Source organism: Argentina anserina, chromosome 1 (assembly GCF_933775445.1).
Source record: "Argentina anserina chromosome 1, drPotAnse1.1, whole genome shotgun sequence".
Lineage (NCBI taxonomy): Eukaryota > Viridiplantae > Streptophyta > Magnoliopsida > Rosales > Rosaceae > Argentina > Argentina anserina.
The window spans coordinates 23,123,601-23,145,257 of NC_065872.1; the positions used below are offsets into that span (position 1 = coordinate 23,123,601).

The 21,657-nt window shown below is 37.8% G+C and overlaps 4 protein-coding genes across 5 annotated transcripts; all 4 read right to left on the minus strand.

Moving 5' to 3' along the window:
- Positions 1-2,107: 2,107 nt before the first annotated feature.
- On the minus strand, positions 2,108-2,696 carry LOC126789012 (histone H3.3). Its single transcript, XM_050515058.1, has one exon. The coding sequence runs from the start codon at positions 2,656-2,658 to the stop codon at positions 2,248-2,250; it is 411 nt and encodes a 136-aa protein (XP_050371015.1). The 5' UTR covers positions 2,659-2,696; the 3' UTR covers positions 2,108-2,247.
- Positions 2,697-3,497: 801 nt separating this feature from the next.
- On the minus strand, positions 3,498-8,124 carry LOC126788538 (probable arabinosyltransferase ARAD1). Of its 2 annotated transcripts, none has more exons than XM_050514549.1 (3): positions 6,517-8,124; positions 4,179-4,729; positions 3,498-3,583 (listed from the first exon to the last, which is right to left on the minus strand). In XM_050514549.1, coding segments are annotated over exons 1-3 (1,506 nt in total). In that variant the 5' UTR covers positions 7,471-8,124; the 3' UTR covers positions 3,498-3,582. The 2 variants fall into 2 exon arrangements, with proteins under 2 accessions (XP_050370506.1, XP_050370501.1); XM_050514544.1 differs by lacking the exon at positions 3,498-3,583 and having other exon boundaries at positions 3,882-4,729; positions 6,517-7,671; positions 7,839-8,123.
- A 3,754-nt stretch (positions 8,125-11,878) lies between these two features.
- On the minus strand, positions 11,879-16,780 carry LOC126788813 (NADH--cytochrome b5 reductase 1). The gene is made up of 9 exons (XM_050514826.1): positions 16,449-16,780; positions 15,214-15,355; positions 14,941-15,031; positions 14,747-14,824; positions 14,179-14,259; positions 14,011-14,100; positions 13,023-13,088; positions 12,291-12,377; positions 11,879-12,168 (listed from the first exon to the last, which is right to left on the minus strand). The coding sequence occupies exons 1-9, from the start codon at positions 16,561-16,563 to the stop codon at positions 12,076-12,078; spliced, it is 843 nt and encodes a 280-aa protein (XP_050370783.1). The 5' UTR covers positions 16,564-16,780; the 3' UTR covers positions 11,879-12,075.
- A 405-nt stretch (positions 16,781-17,185) lies between these two features.
- Positions 17,186-21,585, minus strand: LOC126804236 (probable lysophospholipase BODYGUARD 4). The gene is given in 6 exon segments (XM_050531956.1): positions 17,186-17,507; positions 17,710-17,903; positions 18,005-18,354; positions 21,186-21,247; positions 21,249-21,462; positions 21,465-21,585. Coding segments are annotated over 6 exon segments (1,263 nt in total).
- Positions 21,586-21,657: the final 72 nt, after the last annotated feature.

Consider the following 21,657-nt stretch of genomic DNA (forward strand, 5'->3'; position numbering starts at 1 on the left):
GAAGGAAAAACCCGGAGGTTTTGGCTAGACGATGTACCAAAGTGGGGAAGCTTACGAAGGGAGCTAACCAAGGAATGCCATGATTCCAAATGGGCCGGCCACCCAGGTATGAAACGCACACTTGCTTTGCTAAAGTCCATGTATTATTGGCCTAGGATATGAGACGAGGTCGAAGAGTATGTACGGACGTGTCTAGTTCGCCAACAAGACAAGGTAGTCCAGCAGCAGCCGGGGGGCTTGCTAAACCCTTTGCCCATTCCCGAGAGACCATGGGAAAGTGTCTCTATGGACTTCATCACTTGCCTGCCGAAGTCCGAGCAGTTTGGGAGCATCATTGTGGTGGTAGACAGATTCAGCAAGTATGCAACCTTTATGGCCGCATCAACCGACTGCACCGCGGAGGAGACGGCAAGGCTATTCATACGCAATGTAGTCAAACTTTGGGGAGTTCCAAAGAACATTATCAGCGATAGAGACCCGCGCTTCACGGGGAGATTTTGGACAGAGCTATTCAAGATGCTAGGGACGGACTTGAACTTTTCAACAAGCTTCTATCCACAAATCGACGGTCAAACGGAACGTGTCAATGCTTTCTTGGAGCTATACTTGCGGCACTACGTGAGTGCCAATCAAAAGGATTGGGCCAAACTTCTAGATGTGGCGCAGTTTTCCTACAATCTGCAGCAAAGCGACGCTACCAACAAGAGTTCTTTTGAGATCGTATTGGGACAGCATCCTACAACCCCTCTATCTCTTGTCACTCACTATGAAGGGAAGAGTCCAGCCGCGTTTAAGTTCGCCAAGTCATGGCACGAGCAAGCGGAGTTAGCTCGAGCGGCGTTGCATAAGGCTGCCAAGAGGATGAAGAAGTGGGCGGACAAAAAGAGGAGGCATGTCGAGTTCAAGGAAGGCAACCTTGTACTTGTGAAACTTTTGCCGCAGCAGTTCAAGACCTTTAGGAAGGTGCACGAGGTACTTATTTGCAAATATGAAGGGCTGTTTGAAGTAATCAAGCGCATTTGCAAAGTTTCTTACGAGATCAACCTCCCGCCCAAGTTAAAGATACATCCGGTCTTCCACGTGAGCATGTTGAAGCCATACAATGAGGACGAGGAAGACCCATTAAGGGGAATATCGCATCGGGCACCTACGGCGGTCATCACCAACTTCGACAATGAAGTCGATGAAGTACTCGCAGATCGGATCATTCGACGTCAAGGGGTACCAAGTTACAAAGGGTACCTCATCAAGTGGAGAGGTTTGCCTAATACGGAAGCAAGCTGGGAGTCCGAGGATACGCTTTGGCAGTTCAAGGACAAGATCCAGCAATACAATGAAGCGTAATGAGGGCATCGTGGGATTTGGTGGGGGAGAATGTCACATCCCGCAAAACTTATCCAAATTTTATCTTAAGCATTCTAGACAGATCCGGAATATGGCGGAACTCTTTGGAAGATCATGGAAGATCCTAGAAGGTGTTGGAAGTCTCAAGAAGCCTTGAGACATTTCCGGATTTCTCTAGAACCATAGATAGGCTAAGAGAACTAGACCACTCCAGAATTCTCTAGAATACTCAAGAGTAGACATGTGTAGACTTGTATAGAGTTCTCTAGAACTCTCCACATTGTACATAGTCCTAGAAATCTCTAGAACTAGTCAAGTATGATGAGGAGGTCTATAAATAACAAGGCACCCCTCTCATTTCATACATTAAGAAAGTTAACAAGCAACCAAGCTATCAAACATACTTATAAGTTTTCTTGTTCAATATAAGTTCTATTTCGAGATATTATTTTTTGCCTTCTTGTTATAGTAGGACGTTTGCAAGAGTAAAGCTAACTTAACATAATGAAGTTAATAAGGTCGCACGAATTGCATAACGAAAGAATAAACTCGTAACAATATGCTCTAAAGTCGCAAATTCAATTGAAAAAATATAACCGTCAGGGATGTAAAGCCTGTGCATCGACTACCTATTCCGCTACCAAAACAAACTTCAAAAAAATAGCTCTATGACTTCTTTCTAGGATCGCTTCATGAATTCGGAGAACCCACCTTCAATTGCAAATAGTAATTCAAGTTTTCTCTAATCAAACAAAATGCACAAAGCAAATAAACTAGATAATTCCAATCAATCATCCAAGTAAAATAGAAGATTTATTCAAAAACCGTAGAAATAAGAACAAAAAAAAACCCTAAAATATCCTGATCATGATTCCAGGAAATAAACTTGTAACCCTAATTTGCTCAAGCCCTCTCACCCCTGATTCTCCTAGCAAGCTGGATATCCTTGGGCATAATCGTGACTCGCTTGGCATGAATGGCGCAGAGATTGGTATCCTCAAAGAGCCCAACAAGATAGGCCTCCGCCGCCTCCTGCAGCGCCAGCACGGCGTGGCTCTGGAAACGCAGGTCCGTCTTGAAGTCCTGAGCGATTTCTCGAACAAGCCTCTGGAACGGGAGCTTCCTTATCAGCAGCTCCGTGCTCTTCTGGTACTTTCGGATTTCACGCAGAGCCACCGTCCCAGGTCGGTACCTGTGCGGCTTCTTCACTCCTCCGGTCGTCGGGGCTGACTTCCGGGCAGCCTTCGTCGCCAGCTGCTTCCTCGGAGCCTTCCCTCCGGTTGACTTCCGGGCAGTCTGCTTTGTACGGGCCATCGATGACGATCGAGATATTTGAAAAGAGAGAGGATAGAATTGTGTGAGATTGTGAGAATGAAGAGGCCTTGGCGTCTCTTTTTATATAGTAAACTCGTGCCTATTTAGACGGTCACGATGCTTGACTTTTGTGTTTTGTGTTTCTTTAATCAACGGTGTGGATTTCATCGTTTCTGTATGTTACGGATCGCAAAACCTGAATACTCGCTTCCTGGTTGGCCAAAATTAATCCCTTTGTTCACTAACTCGTGACAGAGAGTCAGAGATTGACTATAGGTGTATAATTTCCCAGCCTTTATTATTATCATTTTTTTTATTTCCAGTTTAAGACATTTCTTTTGTGGGTCCGAGGGTAAATCCAGCGGAAAGTTACAGAACATGAGATAGAACATCTGTATATCAAACAACATCTAAAGTAGATTGACGCAAGGTACTCCAATCCCTAAAACATGAACCGATCGAAGGGTTATCACGTTCGATAGTTATCGAAGCCACGAAGGCCCATCCTCCAACCATAACACACGCTCATCCCCTCGGGTGACATGACTTGCAATTTCCCAGCCTTTATTAATTTGATTTGTTTTCATAAAGTTTGGAGGATTTTACTGGATTTCCCAACTTAATAGACATGATCAGTGGCTCAAAGGAGGAAAGAAGTTAAAAATATTTCTGAATCGAATCATCCATCTCCAATAAATAGGCATATTAATCGAACTTTAGTCCTCGAAAGATTACAATAGTAATTGTAACCAAAAAAAGAAAGATTACGATAGTAACTGCAACGACAGACTCTAGCCCTCAACAATTGACGGAAGTCTCTCATTTCCATTTGCCAGTATCATGTAGCTGCAATCGGCTCAGCTAGATCATTCACATTAGATGACGCAAACTCGTAGATTTCACATTCACGGCTCAATGAAGAAATCTGAAATGCATTTGCCTCAGTTAGCATTGAAGCTGTGGTTTAATTGTCAAGAAATAAGCAAAATAAGGTGTAGAAACAGACAGAAATCCGAAAATAAATCTCACTACCGTGTAAACAAATAGTTTGAGAGTAAGCATTACAAAATCTCCAAGATTTTTTTTAGGAAAAAAGAAAATAGATTCTCTACTTTTATACCACATACCGACTTTTTCTTTTTCTTTTTGACACCAAGAAATAAAGTGGGGTGATCTAGATTTGTCGCCGTTGTAATAATTTCAATATTTGAATTGAGATCATGACTCGTGTCTACATCATTTATCTGAGATCACACAAAAGAAAATACACATACAGAAGGGAATCAATTACAGTTCAACTAAAAGTTTCAACTTCCAACTCTAGCAAACGAAATATGACTATCAACTAATTCATATTCCCAGTAGACCAAGTGGATCTTAAAAGGGGGTAACACTACTAAATTTAGCCATTTAGATGTCCTTGTAATCTTGTATTGTATCAAGTGGAAGTTAATTGATCGTTTGTCCTGAGTATTGGTTAGTAGTCAAAAAGTCGGCCACAAAGGATGTAGGTTATCTACCAAAAGTTTTTCGGTGATGGTATCCTTGTCAACCCCTTCTCATTCTGGATAGGAGTACGAGAGAACCGTCTAGACTTGTGCAGCTTCAATTTTATCCCAGGAACCTTTCGAGCAACTGCTCTCCATATCATCTGAACTGCATCACCCTCTCTTGACGGGTAATGAAACTCGTAGAAATTTTGAACCTCCTGTAATCTCTTCCACATTCGCGTCCACTCATCCCTACCAATGCTTCTTATGAGGTTAATAAGATAGTCCTTTTTAACAGCATCACTTGTACGAACAAATATGCAGAACTCAGAGTAGTCAAGCACATCTTCATATGGGAGTTCAATATCATCACTGATGATAACAGGCACACAGTGGCTCGCAATCGCATCAAAAAGCCGATTTGACGATGGGGTGTCACCAGCTATGTTAAGACAGAATTTGGAGGAATGCATGCCCTGCGTTGCATCTTTTATTCCATTTTTTTGAACAGTCCCAAATGCAAAATGCACATCCTTTTCATCTTTAAGAAGATAGAATAACTCTTGCCGAGCAAAACCACCCTGCACAATATAGCCAGAAAGCAGAACCATCAGTAATGGAATAAGAGATGAAGACAGCCTACACATGATTAGAAAAATAAAGGACAAAGTAGCAAGAAGAAGTAAAGAAGTTGAAACACTTGTGAGAGCAAGGAATCAAATTAAGTTACTTAATTTGTTCTTTTGCAATTGCTAATTAATTTAAGCTTGCCAGGAAAAAGTTAACGGTTAAAGGATTCCTAAATACACGTACAGTACCTGCACTCACGAGACCAGATCTACATGAGTGAGCAAAATCGTGCACCCTAATACAGTTTAAAGGTTGGTCTTTCAACGGCGTGAATTTTAATGAGGAAAAGACATATGCAATTAAAATTAAATAATGATGGTTTGATGTGTAAGCATATGTCATAATGCAGTAATAAATAAAATTGGAGATTCCATCGCTCCTATATTCTGATATCAGATGTCATTAATCCACACACACCTCTTAACTAAAGTGAACAACGTGCTAACATGGGAGTAATTTTTTGTATAATGTATGTCTTAACTTTCTGTCGGATTGTTTGTGTGCTGAAGAAGACATAATAATTATCTGAAACGCAACCAACAATTTTGGCCCTTGCTTTATAAACCTCTAGAAAAGTTGACTAGAAACTGTGATTATTAAAAATAACTTCTTTATCAGATATCACGGACAAAAGTCCTGCTAGCTTTGTCCCACGGAAACATATACCTCCTAGTTACTAGACATAAATATATTTTATGAGGGGAACAACCCAATTCCTAAGAAGAGATTATGAAGGAAAGCATACACAAGATTATGGCTTGTCTCATACTGTTTACATCTAATTATACAGTGATAAACAAAAAATATGATCCTTAATACTGGTCACTTCTTATTCCCTTAATATTTTCCCTACCCAACGCAGGACACTGTTTAAAGGAATTTCAAATATTAAGGCAAACGTAACTAATTTTATTGTGATGCTTTCTACAGAAATATGAAGCCGTTAAATCATAGTCAGGAATGGGAAGGATTATGGTGTCAAGTATAGGATCAAATAAACTTGCAAGAGGCCAAATGTGCATAATATGGAAAAAGAAAAAAAAATAACAGATTTGGTTTGTGAAATCAAATTGGCAATGTCAACTAACGGGACAAGGGAATTGTATACCAATAAAAAGATGCAAACGGAAGGTACTCTGTAGCTGAAAAAACTTTGATATGTTCTCTAACAAAACATAGTCAGAAATGTATTTTATTGCTGTATGAACTGGAAGAGAGCTATAAACTGAAGGATGGAAAGATACTAAAATTTTGCATGCCGCATATTGTACCTTGGCAAGAGCATACTATATAGAATATGAATAAGTTGGCATGTGGTACAAAATCTTGAATCATCTCCTCCAACTAAATCACACCAGAGCACCCAAGAGTGTTTTATTCAAAATGCAGAAACTATGCATAAAAATAATAAAACATTAAATCATAATTTGAATAACTTGAGACCCTTTCTAATTCTCTATTATACTGATAATAGCGTTAAAAAAATACTTATGAGCTCATGTACTTCATACTTGTAATTTAAAGTCCCAGTTAAACTTAGTCTGATGTAATATCGAAGCAGGAAGTAGACAATCTGCTCAAGGATCTGATGACCAGCATTAACACAATTGTGAAGCACGTAGCCAATCAAGAAGAACAAGGAGAAGCAACATAATTGACATTTGAAATATATCATAAACTAAAGCCAGCAAGAACACTAAACACATATGCAAGTAAATGAAGCAGAATGAGCACTTACATCTTTTCGGTATATTGCTCCTTGGAAGTAAAGCAAAGTTGGACGGCTCTCAAAAGTAGATGAATCGCTTACAAAGGTTTTGACTACATGCTTGTATGGTGCAATAACATCTTTCTCCACATTGGCTACATTTGGGGGATACCTCCCAAAGTCTGAAAGTATGAAAGTTGCAGGCCACAGCTGCATCCTTGCATCCAGAAGGCTATTTGGATGGTGAGCCACAATTAAATGGTCTCTTCCCCCTGAGACCTTCCATTCCTTTTGAGCTGTCAAATACTGAACCAATTTATCTTGAAGGACTTTGTTATTGCTCCTCTTTTGGTGTGGGTCTATTTTGGAGAATCGGTTATAGCTCAAGGAAGAAAAGAATGGTACAAATATAATATCAGCTTCAGTGACATTGCGCACTCTGATTGCAAAACGAGCATTTGGGGGATTGGGAAGTTCTGAAGCAAGGAGGTCCAATGTCAACCAATATTCTATACTATGTTGCAAATTCAGGCCACCAGGGTAATGCGGCACTTTAGTTTGAAGATCCGGCCAGACAGCACCCCCTGTGGGTTCCCAGTCTAAGAGTCCAAAATGAAACTCAGAAGGTAAATCATGCATGAACACCTTCAGAACATCTTTTTCATTGGTGTTACATTTCACACCACCATTAGGTCGGGAGGAAGATGATGATCTCTCTTTTCCTTCCTTATCTACAAGAATTGCTCGATTCCCGACAGAGGGTTCGACAGCATCCTTGTGACTCTCAGTTGCGGAAATGGCATGGTCAATAACAGCAAGAAGCTTAGAATTAGGCAGCAATGTATTTTCTATGAATTGAGGGCGACTGGTTGACCGCAGCACAAAGACCCAAGATAGTACGAAGAGTAGTGATGTAAATGTGAACAAACAGAAGAAAGATTTCCGAGTAACAATCACAAGGGATGGTGCATTCCTTTCGGCCATTGCGAAAACTCTCGAAAGGATCAACAACTTATTCCATGAATCATAATGAAAACCAAAGCAGGCAGAGATAACTAGACAGAAACATCAAATCCAAAGCAATGAGCAGAGCACAGTAAACAAGAATGAATCCAGATTGGTTCAATGGAAATGAGAGTGAGGTGAGCCGTAAAAACAGATCTCATAATGCTCATGCATTCTGCACTGACCCAGAAATATAAAGAATCAGCTGAGCAAGATGTGACAAGCAATTGATAAAATGGAATCGAACCCGATCAAATCCACCAAGCAGTAACAAAACCAGAATGCAAGCAAAGCTAAAGGAGCAAAACAGAAAAACCAATGTGGATTTTGAGGCGCGGGAATCGTACCGTAGAGGAAAAGCAAATGGCAACAGAGGGTAGGTGTTTCTGCGAAGAAGAAGAAGAAGAAGAAGAAGAAGCGTGGGAATAGGTGGGAGTGGTCTATCTCCTGTTGAAGCGGGCTGTTTTCTCTCGCTCGTCGTGGACCTCGTCCTTCAATCACTCTCTATACGTATGATTACATCCTTTTCTTATTTATTTATTTTCCGTCCTCTACTCACTCTTTTAGACTTTAGTTTAGCACCCACGGTATAATTTCCACCATCCCAGTTTACCATAATGTATAACGACTATTTTTTATGGTCATCTTAGCCATGTTTTTCATTTTTGCTCATGGCTGAAATTACCATCACTTTTCTTTTGTAAATGAAAAAACGGAAAAGAGAAAATGGTTAAAATTGACATAGTGTTCCGAGAGAATCTACTTTTATGTGTGTTTTAGCCTAATTAGTTTTCTTATTAGAGATAAATTTACATCTCTGTAATCTATTATGATTCAGATCCATCACGTTTATGTCTTTGTAATTTCTGTAAATAAATAGGCTCTTATATCATTCAACGAAACTACAGTTTATAAAATGTGTTTATAAAAATGAAATTCGTTGCATATGCTATAACATATTTAGGTCACAATTGTATGGCAGAGTTATCCGGGCTATAGCCCTGATGAGATTTCTGATATTTTATACACTATATGTTCTATGTTTATGTAAACCCGTGTTGGATCAGTTGGCTAAGAGCATCTCCAATGGAGTATTCAAATTTTTTTTGTCAAATTCAAAATTTGACATGTGACATGGCAAATATAACTTTTGCTAATTTGGTTAATCTCTTCTCCAATGGAGATGTCAAATTTGAATATTTACTTGGTATTTAAACAATCATTTAAACTTATCAACAAGTAAAAACAACATAGTTACTCATCTCCAACAAAGCTAATAAAATTAGCACCAACTCTATCTACTCAGTCATACATGTAATTCTTGGAGATAACAAGTTCCTCTATCAGCATGTCACTGCTCTAGCAATCACAAGTTATTGCTCGATCTTGTTTGCTTGTCAAGGTTACTGCTGATTTTCTTAGAAGAAAAGTTGGACTGAAGCATCAACATTCTTTCCCTCCTTATATAGAAACAGTAGTACGACATGCTCAAAAACCACATAGTCCTTCCCCAACAACATTCCCATCACCATATCATTATACTTATCAAGAAAGTAATACCTAGTAGACTTGCAATCTTGTCTCCACATCAAACCCTGCAAGCTTACATACCCTCCTTGTACGTTTACTCCAAAGAAACACAGCATGAAATTATATGTACGAAAGTGAAGTCAACAAAACAATCATGTACGAAAGTGAAATTCATGAAACAGAAAAAATGTATAACGATATGAAATTTGTGTTAAGAACTATATTTAGTTGAGCTAGTCATGTAAGCTTCTAGTCCTTTAATGCATGAGCATACCGGCTGACATATAGGGACAAAGTTTGAAGTTCCAAATCTATCATTAATTTGTCCAACAATTTCATGAACTTGACTCGAAAGCTTTTTATCTGTCAATGCCCCAGTAAGCAAGTTATAACTCCATGATAATCTAACAATACATGACAAAACAATTTGCAGCAAAACCACTTTGTCTAGGCAAATTGGGTTTTCCTCAATAAACTTTTCAAAAGCCCATATCTTTTATCATATCAAGACGATCAAGAATATCACCTAATCAAACAGTTATAATGAATTATAATAAAATGTATCCAACAACATCTTAAATCACAAGCTCAAGCACACACACTATCAGTTGAACAAGCCACAACAAATTATTCGAACTAATTCCCAGAAAAAAAAAAACCACGAACATTCCTAGAAAACTAATTCATGGTACATTTAATCAGAAGATTGAGTAAAAAAACATAAAACCATAGAGGAGATAAAAGGGAACAAACAAATCTAGAAATTGACAAGGTAGACAGAAAAGAAAAGAACAATAATAAACCTAGAAAAAAAGAGAGAACAGGAAAACACAAGCAGAAAGATTGAGGGAGAGGAACTACTCTGTACAAGACAAGTGCGGAACAAGGCAGATCTATCACCAAACTTGATGCCTATTGAAATCAGAAGGTAAGGGGAAGTCGGGGAGAAGAGGGAGTGCTAAATCGAGGTTGTCCGTCGGACTGGACTGCTCGACGGCGGCACCAGTGGATTGGGTATGAGTCGGTTATTCTAGGTGGGAGTTCCACTCTTTGTTCTGGTTGTTTGATGTTGAAAAGAGAGAGAGAGAGAGAGAGAGAGAGAGAGATGATGTACAACTAATAAAAAAAATATTGACAGTTTGCCTTTGCTATGTCAATTTTGATATGGGCCTCTCGTATGCCAATTACACGTGAGAATAGCTAATCCATTGGAGTGGGTTCATCACTATCAAATAGAAGTCGTTGGGCTGGGTTGTCATAAATAACTTAACCGCTCTAAGGACCAGTCTGATTTTAAGTTTTAAACCTGGTTAGGTAGGTTGTAGGTTTGATTCCTCTCACAGTGAAGAGTTTTTGTTGTGTTCTTGTTTAAGTTTCTTTTCTTTCTCCTTTTTTTTTTTCAGATTCTCTCTGTCTTCTGTATCCTTTACCAGTTTTAGCCACTATGTCTATTCTTTCCCCCATTTTTTTTCTCTCTTCTTCTTTAGCTACATCATATTCTATTACAATTTCTTTAGTTATTTCCCTTCTATTTGTAGAACGCGAATCTGAAAACAAACAAAAATGCAGACACGTGTACAAATAAAATGTGATTTATTGAATATAAAGCGCGGGGTTACAATCTTTGTGAACTCCTCTGATTCTATCTCCGTATATGACTTGACTCAAGGGTGACGTGCACTTGATCTTGAGAATTTGAGTTTGATTTGGATTTGGAGTTCATGAAGAACGAGCGATTTGGCCGCTTGATGATTCTTCGTGGACTTGAGTTTGAATTTGGATTTGATGAAGAACGAGCGATTTGGCCGCTTAATGATTCTTCGTGGACTTGAGTTTGGATTTGGATTTGATGTTGAAAGGGGTGTATTTATAGTGTCAAGGTTTCTATTTTGTAGAATTTTTTAATGACACTAAAATAATAAATTATTTAATTGTATAATTAAATCAATATGTATTTTCCGATTAATTTAAAATTAGTTATTCTCATAACTAAATTAAACAGAAAATAATTGATTTAATTATGACCGTTTAGAAATTTATTAATTTAATCAAATGTCCAATTACCATTTCAAATCGTCAATGACATTCAATTTTCTGATGCAATTCGGAATCACGTAGCTTCGATTACGATCATCTGTTTATGTGCTGACATGAGTTTTATTAGGATCCGCACCAACTTTGTTGACTTTTGGCCACGTGTGCAATTTTGTCGGGCTCTTGGTCGATTTAATTATTTAACGAAGATAATTTACTTAATTAAATTTCATGTGTCTACACTATTCTTAAAAACTTTGCTACCTTAAAATTAGCAATACCCATTTGTACTTCCTAGTTCCGACACTGAAGTCTGTATGGGGATGTTTCATGGACCAATAGGGTTCCGGAGGCATCTAATGCCCTCCTTTTTTGAGAATATGAATTTTGATTGCCCTAGAAGGAGGAAGTCACTTATCACTACTTTGTATTCATGTGTCATATATAATGACCATCTATTCACTTAATAAAATATCAATACGTTGCCTTAAGAAGGCCACCCTGAGCATGCCATTTTAGAACTCGTGAGCATGTCATTATCAAACTCGTTATGAGACAAAACTCAGTCACACGAGCCTCTAGCCGCCTGAGCAAGAGAAAACATACTCGGGCAAGCCCTACAAAAATCATAGTGTGCGGCTAGGTCAATTATGATGAACCCCAAGACTTCAAATTTCAAATATGGCGACACCAGCCTCTCGAACTCTCTCTTCCAATGATTAAAATATCGAAGATCATAGAAATGTCAGTAATTTGAAGGGAAAAAATATGGAAATATCTACAAGACATCACATGTCTACTTAAAATTTAAAGATAAGACAAGTTCGAGGAAATGTCACATTCAAACCATAGTTGATTTGCTCCAACATCATCAAATATTTTAGTACCGCAGCCAAGGAAACCGTGAATTTTTTCATACTAGCAAGAATTAGTCAAATTCACTTTGCTCCAATGCACAGGATTACAAACTCTTAACCATGGAAGCTTATCGTAGTGTTGGAAAAGGACCAAAAGAAAGGATCAGAACTGAAACTGCATATGAGGTTCGTATTCAAGTGATTCAAGATGAGCAGCCATGGCCTTGTTCATGGGTGGCGGACCACATCTCAGGATCTACAGAATCCAGAGGCAAAATCAGCATTAACATATCAAACAAAGCTCAGTCGATTTTCAAATCTAAGTGGCAAAACAGAAGTTTACAGGGCATGTCAACAGATCTACTATTTGTTTCTTACCTGAATATCAGGGCTAGGGGCTGGCAAGTGGGTTTGAATCATTTCCTTTGAGACAAATCCAACACCACCATCCCATACTTCAGGAGGCTGAGAAGTAACATTTTGTTAGGAGAAAAATAAATTAATCGTCATATGCACGAATCTCTTGACATTTATAACATGAGCTGCAGTATACTCAACAAAGAAAAACATGATATACTGTTCAAATGAAAGAAACAGTTTCAGAGGGTCCTCAAGCTCCATGAGGAGAACTTAAAATATTATTTGTGTAGATCACCAATTCTTATAACTCACATCTTGATATAAGTTGCACTTAATCACATCCACTAACATTTCGATTAATTATATTCTTACAGAATTTCTAATTGATATAATGTCCCAAAAAGCATACAAATAGACACGCATTCCAGGAACTGCAATGCAATATCTGGTCCAACTCAGTGCATTAGAAAGCTCTAGAGGCTATTGTACTAAGAAGATGTTTATGCTCTTAAGATTGACAGTGTTTTCCAATATATTTGCTTATAGTTATACTGTAATTATTTCTAAATCACTAACAGCCATCTTCATGCAAATTGACAATTAAGAAAGTATACAGTGGCATAATATATCTAATAACTAAATAAAAGGTAATCTCAAATTTCTATATATTTTCGAGTAACAAGAAAGGAGTAAGATATATATGGGAAAGAAACACAAATGATATGGGAACGCAAGAGCAAGGCAACTAACCTGATTCAGTACGTAGTAGATTTGGAAACGATCAGGATAAGTACTAGCAAGGCCATCCAACTCATCCTGCAGATACAGAGGAATAAATTTAATAAAAATACCTGAACAACAATTTATACCCTCAAATACTTCAAATTCAAAATTTCCATGCTCTATGAATCCAGTCAGAAACAAACAGCATCCTCAATAATTAAAAAAAAAACTGGAAAACAGATTTACAGGCCTGCTCTGAAAGCAGATGAGTAACACTCACCTTCCCATGATAAGGAAAACCTTCTATGAGGCCACATAGGAGAAGTTACAAACACAACGGGTCGCCAATGACATCTCAATTAAAAGCAGAATATTCTAATATTCCCAATGTAAGTCATCAATTAGAAGGACAAACTTATCCTTAAAGGAAAATTGCTGATCACAAGTAATGTTTCTTTTTCGTAAGGTCCTTGGCTTCAAGATGAATAATCCAGTTGAGTAAAAGATTTTCAAAACTTAAATCATTTTATCAAGAAAGGCACCAGATGCCTAAATTTTAAAGTACAAGGTAGAAAACATTCATCTGAACATCACATACCGTAAGAACTCATTTTACTTTCCAGTACTTGAATATTAAAAACTTAGGCTTCTAAAGTTACTCCATGCCATCTGTTTCTTATTAGTGGGATTAATGTACCCTGGTGCAATCTTATGTATTTATCCATTACTGACCTGCTACCTTATAACATCCACGATCATTAGCTGTCCACTGGCGTCATAACTATCCCAAATTACCACTTACTTTATTTTATTTACTGGATATGTGCTAACCATAGTATCAACTAGCCATTAGACACCAACTGAGCATTCAACCCGATGCCACGATATTGGGCCTAAACCAAGATCTTTGCACGCAGTCAGATGTAACTTAACCCGAAGCTTAAGCATAAACATAAGACACAATAAAGTGCGCAAGATGATACTTGATAGTTGATACAAAGAAGAGAGGAGGTACCTTCAAAAGAATGTCCTCGTAGGTCACATTCGCATAGATCAGGTGAACCCTTGTTTTATCTTTTGGATTTTCTAATATTGCCCTAGCAACCTAAAGCAGATGTCAAAAAGAAAATTAGTTTTTAACTGTAAAGAATCCAGACATTTATTACCAGTTTCATGTACATACCTGAAACATTGGAGTTATTCCAGAGCCTCCAGCAAGCATCCCAAAAGCTCTGACTTGGCCAGGCACATACTTAAAACGGCCCTGGTATCAGAGAAATTCCATAGATTAACTTGGTAAAAAGGACCATAGTACCTCATACAAAAGTATATAAATTAATTTCAGGCAAGATAACAATTATGTAGTCACATAGGCGACCTACGAATAGCAGGCTCTACTTGCTGCAACAGTTTAACACGATCAATTCAAAAGCATTGTGTTAGGAAACGCGTTAAGTGCAGAGTTAACACGATCAATTCTAGTATCTATGGTATCGTGTAACATTCACAATGAAAATTAACATTTCAAGTTTCTATTAACATCAAATGGACAGGTTGAAAAAGCCTTACTTTGACTCTTGAATATATTCCAAACAATAAGTAATCCAATACGTGCCAATGTTATTTTATTACGAAGTATCTGAGATATGAGAGCAATGCCAGATATGAGTAACACACTCTAGAACTACAATCACACGTGCATAAATACCCGCCTAGAGAGATTACCTAATTACTAGACTATGAGCATGTACCTTGGGTCCCTTGACAGCAAGATGATCTCCAACACGCATCTCACGGAAATGGTGTGACATTCTTCCTTGAGGATACATCTAAGACAAATAGATGACCAAAGATAAAACAACCATATCCATGATTTTGTGCTGCGAACAAAGTAAAAGTATGAGGTGTATCTCTCTATAAACTCAAAAATAGATTAGACAATTACCTTTATCACTAGTTCAAAGTATCCAACGTCAGAATCCAATGTAGTTGGAGTATAAGGTTTTATAACCTCTTCCCCTTGGCCATCCTTGCCCCTATTTGATAAAGTAGCTAATGTAAGAGGTTACAATGTTCTATATTTATGCACATTTTAGCTAAACAAACTTCTATTTTTATCTATTAGCACATCTGACCACCATTCAGTGTTGTGGATAGTCACTCATCTGATTAGCAATTATTGAAAGACGTATAGAATGTCAATCTCAATAAACCATACCTACAACTTATGTGTTGTCCAATTGGAAGACCTAAAATTGAAGTCGGTGTCGGAAGCTCAAATTTGAACTTTGCCACATTGTGGCTCAGTTGTGTACGCTTGACAAGTTTGAAGTCCTTGAAATTCTGGGGATCTAAGCAACCTATAAAAACACTCGACCAGATAAGCAAGTTAACAAGATAGTGAAGCATAATTCCACACATTTTGTACATTTAAGAGATATAAAGTACACAGAACAGAAAAGAAACTTTCATAAGAGTTGTAATTCACACTGAAAAAGAAATGAAGTAACATGAAGAATGAAAAAGAGCGAAAGCAAAGGGTTAAAATTTATGGTGAATGATTCCCAATGTTCCTAGACTGTCAAAAGATTCAACTTTCACAGTAGACATTAAAGGACAGATATGTATTTATCTCCTCCAGTGCCAGAAAGCCAATTAAACATAACAAACATGAATTTGGTTACATACTGGATATATTTTTTCTTGAGAAGATTCCAACTTCTTTTATAAAAATGAAGTAGTCGCAGAAAGAAATAACACATCACAGAAGATACAAAAGCAGATCAAAATAACCAAACTTAAAGGACAACAACCAGCTAAACACTGGCTACTAAATTCACCCGATTGCAGACAGACTTACATAACTCAAAGCTACTGAAATAGAAACACAAAACGAGGGAACAAAAGGAAAAAATAAATATCCACTGGTTAGTCCACCCCAAAAACAATCCGTTCAATACAAGCTCAGTGGATTAACTTTGAACCTATAAAATGTAAATCGATGTCACGCATTCCCTAATTCTACATAATTCAACCACAAGTCCTTTAATTTTATCCAAAACGACATGCTTAAAAATAGTCATATACCAGATTTCCGGAAACAGTGAAGGTGAGGAGCACATAGTTCTGATATCTAAGGCTGCTTCAATCAAAACAAAAACAAAGAACAAAATTTTTAAGCATTTTCATACTGGCTTGAAACTAGTTTCCTATATATAATGTTTGGCCCAAGTATGAGGAGAGAAACAGTTTGTGTTGAATGAGTTTAAGTTTATATCTAGTGTCCTCCACGTTCTTCACAATTTTACTGAGTGATGGAAGTAAAGGAGTACATGAAAGAGGCCAGCTGGATACTTAAACTGACATGAATATCCCAGATCATACATTTTCTTGCAAGAACAGAAGACAAACAAGTGATGGGGGCAGTAAACATAGACAAAAAAAATAACAAACCTTTGGGCTTCTTGGAGGAGAAGAGAAAAGCCGCAACCACAATGGCGACAAAAGCAACAGATACACCCACAAGGATCTGAGGATCCAGTGACTCGATGAACTCCATGGGATTCATGTTAGCTTTGTTTCTATCGATCCTGAGGAACTGGGGGAGCAGAAGTAGGAGAGTGTTTGATATCTGATGTGGGTGTTGAAATGAGAATGGGGTAGGTCAATAGCTCATGGGTTGTGACTTACGAGTGGATCTGGTATACCAACCAAAGCCGACTCCCCACCAGACGCCAGAAACCAACCACGAAAATGACGCCTCAAATATTTACTCTCTCTTCCTAAAACCACGAGTCCACACCAATGTAAATCAGGAACGCACACAGAAACTGAACGGAAGAAAACAAAAATCAATTTTTATAACTGCGGAAAGATCCCTCTATTAACTTTTAGTTTTTGGCAACTTTCATCATTTTTTCTACAGTCACTGGAAATTCTACTATTTGGAAGCATTACAAGAACTTTCCCTATGTATATTATTTCAGGGTTGTATGCCATACAGATATAGTAAAAGTTTCAAGTTAAACAATTGTTTGCTAATGCTCACCTTTTAAACATGTATGCTTCTTTCTTATTTTGAATGTACAAACAGTTAAATCAAGCTCTAGACTTTGATACAAATCTAGCAAAAATATTCTGTACATTATATTCTTTAAGAGTGTACAAGTTTCAGGTTAGAAACAATGCCATCAGTATGAGGAAGCGGCCCAAACGCGTTCTAGATGGAGAGTGAAATCTTTATCACGGCCAAGGATTACAGAAGAATGATCAGTATTTTTTATGATGTTAATTTGTGCATCACGAACTGCCGTCTGAATGTTGATGATGCACTCTATAGGAACAACCTGGTCTCTATCTCCATGGATCACACATACTTTTACCCCAGCTTTGCCTATAATTTCCAAGTAGCATTCCATTAATTTTGCACCCCCACATATCACATTGTGCATGGAATGCCATGCTGAGTGATGGGTGTGCCTACTCAAGTCCATTGTCATAAAATGAAGATCCCTGTAAATCAGACCCAACTCTCTTAACTTTCTTGTGATCAAATGATAGAAAAACATATTATAATAATCATCATAATTAGTTGAAAAATGATTTGGTTTTGTCCTGCTTTTCAATAGTGGTAAACTGGTAACCATAAATCTGTGTTGAAAAGTAAAAATTTGAAACACAATAGCTTTTTTTTCCTTGTTGATCGTATTAGTACCTTCTCCAAGTGATTAACTTAACAATCCTCTCCCATATCCTGTGGTTGCGGCATACAAGGAAACAGACACATCGACCCAGATGCTCATACCATGACATAAATGATGTTCCAAAGACGAAAAGTGACCACAATTTCCTTTCAGCAAGTTTGTGAAGCACTCTTAAACTAACTCCATCTTTAGAAGGTAAGTAAGGCTGCAAACAAAGTCCCATACAAATTAAATTTGTTTTGAAGCTGAAAGAACAGGAAGAAAGCAAAGAAAGGCTCGATATATTGCAAGTTCAGGTGAACTTACAGGTGCTACAAGAGTGACTGATTTTACCAAGTGCGAGTGCTTAGCAGCTAATGCAATTGCAATCAGACAACCCATGGAGTGTGCAACCAAATGGAAAGAAATCAACTGGAAGGGGGAGATGACAGATTTCTCAATCATATTTAAGTGATCCTTCAAAGTATACAAACACTCCCTCGGCTTCGGGCTGGAACCAAATCCCAATAGATCTATGGCAAACAACCTATAATGCCGACTCACAGGTTCCGAAATGTTTGGAAATACTGTTTCAGACCAAAATGAGGAAGAAGAAAGAAACCGGTGAAGGAATATCACATTCTCGACTGCTTGTACTCCGCAATCCTCAGAGACAGCTATGAATCATAAGATAGCAACAACATTCATGAGGTCAGACAGAAAAACTAATCTTTTCAACATCAGAAATACGAATAAAGCTTTCTATCATACTATGCACGCTAGGCCTCATCATTTAGCCTGCGGATCCGAAAAAACGCGCGGAAGTCCCGCAAACCCGATAGGCTTTTAGCCGGCCCAGCCCGGCCCGCGAAAAAGTCCGTCAAAACCCGTTTCCATGGATAAAGGGTCGAGCTTAGATTATAAGTATGAAATCCGGCCCGCCAAAAGCCCGTAAGACCCGGCCCATAATAGCCCGTCAAATAATAAAATATTATACATACATATTTTATTAGGTTTATAATAAAACTACTGCATTATGAAGCAACTATATGAATGAAACTTCTCGGTATCGATCGACACTAGCCAATATGATCGATATATATATCTAGTGACCATGTAAAAATTTCATCTAATTCGGACCTCGTTTAACCGTCGGAATTTATGGTAAACCGAAAACAACACTAATATGTCATAAAGGAAGACCTATTACCAAAATGCGAACACCGAAAGTCGTTTTCATATCTGAAATCAACTAATTTTTATCATCAATTGTGTGCGGTCGCACCAAGGAAACTCATTTAGCAAAGCCCCGGTCAATGGGGATTTTAATATGTCAAAACGCCTCTTTTTTTGTTGACCGTAGGTACGGACGGTCAAACAATGTCTAAAACAGATGAAATTTTTATGGGTTCCCTACATATATATACTGATCACATCTGCTGGTGTCGATCGACCATATTTCAAACTGGAGTTATCGATCGCCGAAGTGTCTACTAATGTATCATAATATTTATATTAGGTTTTATAATAAAACTATCGCATTATGAAGCAATTATATGAAGGAAAATTCTCAGGATTGATCGACACCAGTTGATGTGATCGGTATATATATTTAGTGACCCTGTAAAAATTTCATCTAATTCGGACCTCGTTTGACAGTCAGAATTTCCAGTAAACTGAAAACACCACTAATATGTCATAAGGTATGACCTATTACAAAGATGCAAAAGCCGTTTGCATATATGAAATTATCTAATTTTTGTTACCTATCGTGCACGGTCGCACTGAGAAAACCCATTTAGCAAAGCTTCGGTCAAGGGGGATTTTAATATCTCAAAACGCCTCTTTTTTGGTTGACCGTAGGTACAACCGTCAAACCATGTCCAAAATAAATAAATTTGTTACGGGGTCCCTAATATATATACCGATCACATCTACTGGTGTCGATCGACCATATTTCGAACTGGAGTTGGTGATCGCCTAAGTGTCCACTAATGTATCATAACTTTTACATTAGGTTTAGAATAAAACTATTGTAATATGAAGCGACTATATGAAGGAAACTTCTCAGGATCGATCGACACTAGCCGATGTGATCGATATATATACTTAGTGACCCTGTAAAAAATTCATCCAATTCGGACCTCGTTTGACCGTCGGAATTTTCGGTAAATCGAAAACACCACTAATATGCCCTAAGGGAGGACCTATTACAAATATGCGAACGCCGAAAGCCGTTTGCATATCTAAAATCACATAATTTTTGTTACCTATTGTGCGTGGTCGCACTGAAGAAATCAATTTGACAAAGTCCCGGTCAATGGGGTTTCAATATGTCAAAACGTCTCTTTTTTAATTGACCGTTGGTACGAACGATCAAACCATGTCCAAAATGGAAGAAAGTTTTACAGGTTCCCTAAATTTATATACCGATCACATCTACTGGTGTCGATCGACCATATTTCTAACTAGAGTTGTCGATCGCCGAAGTGTCCGCTAATATATCATAACCTTTATATTATGTTTATAATAAAACTATCGCATTATGAAGCGACTATATGAAAAAAACTTCTCGGAATCGATCGACATCATCCGATGTGATCGGTATATATATTTAGTGACCATTTTAAAATTTCATCTAATTCGGACTTTGTTTGACCGTCAGAATTTCCGGTAAATCAAAAACAACACTAATATGCATTAAGGGGGGACCCATTACCAAGATGCGAATGCGAAAAGTTGTTTATATATTTGAAATCACCTAATTTTTGTCACCGATCGTGCGTGGTCGCAACGAGGAAACACATTTGGCAAAGCCCCGGTCAATGAGGTTTTATTATGTTAAAACTTCTCTTTTTTTGTTGACAGTAGATACAAACGATCAAACCATGTTCAAAACGGATGAAATTTTTACAGGATCCTTAAATATATATATCGATCATATCTACTAGTGTCGATCGACAATATTTCGAAAATAGAATTTATTTCTGACTTTTTAAGAATGTTTTATTATAATTTTTTATTGTTTCAAACCACCTTTTTCTCGGATGAAGCGCGATTCCGAGAAAAAGGTGGTTTGGAAATATATAGTCGCTTCATAACCTTTTCTCGCCGAAATGTTTTTTGCTTAAGCTATTTCTACTTGTGCTTTTCATTGCTTCACCTATTTCACTACCAGAAAACCTGATTGTGAGTTCTCAAACTACACTGTAATACTAATTATATGCAAGTGAACTGGATTCAATCCTCATGCAGAAAGCCTTTCGGGGATGTCGAAACTTCCAATTGATACACCATTCATGAAGTTCAAATTGAGTTTTTTTATATATATAGGATTAGTCCAAATTGAGTTGGTATGGGTTTGATCACTACTTGATGGTAAGTATAACATATGCTATTTTTTTGTTTTTGTAATATTATATATACAGGTTAATATCTTTAATTATATATTATTTTATTCCGCGCTTCCAAACGCTTCGCTTCCACGTCCCCGCTTTCGATTCCATGCAGCCTAGGTGCCTAACAACAAGATGTAAGTTGTGATCAGTATCTTTCAGCCATGAAACACAAGTGACATCCACAGTCGGACCACCTGCCAACTCTGCCGCCACTTGTTTCGAGGGAACGTTTTGCAAGTCCAACAATACCCAATTCCCTGAAAACGTTTTTCCTCCGGTATAGAGTATCTGAAAGCTGGTTATCTTCTTCATCACCAACCACATTCCTGACCTGCTCCGCTATTTCGTTGCCTCCACAATAACAAGAGCCGGGCCGCCCTTCAAAAAGTGGTCAATATATCGGAACATTATACAGGGGATGGCGTCAAGAAAGTCAAAAATTAGGAAAATAATGAAGCCCAAGGAAGACTTGAGAGCTGTTGCCGGCTTTTTCAGCCACAGAGGAGACATGGTTGGTAACAAGTTCGCAGCAAGTGAGGTGGAGTCGTGGAGATAGCAATATATCAAGTTTAAAAATAAAAA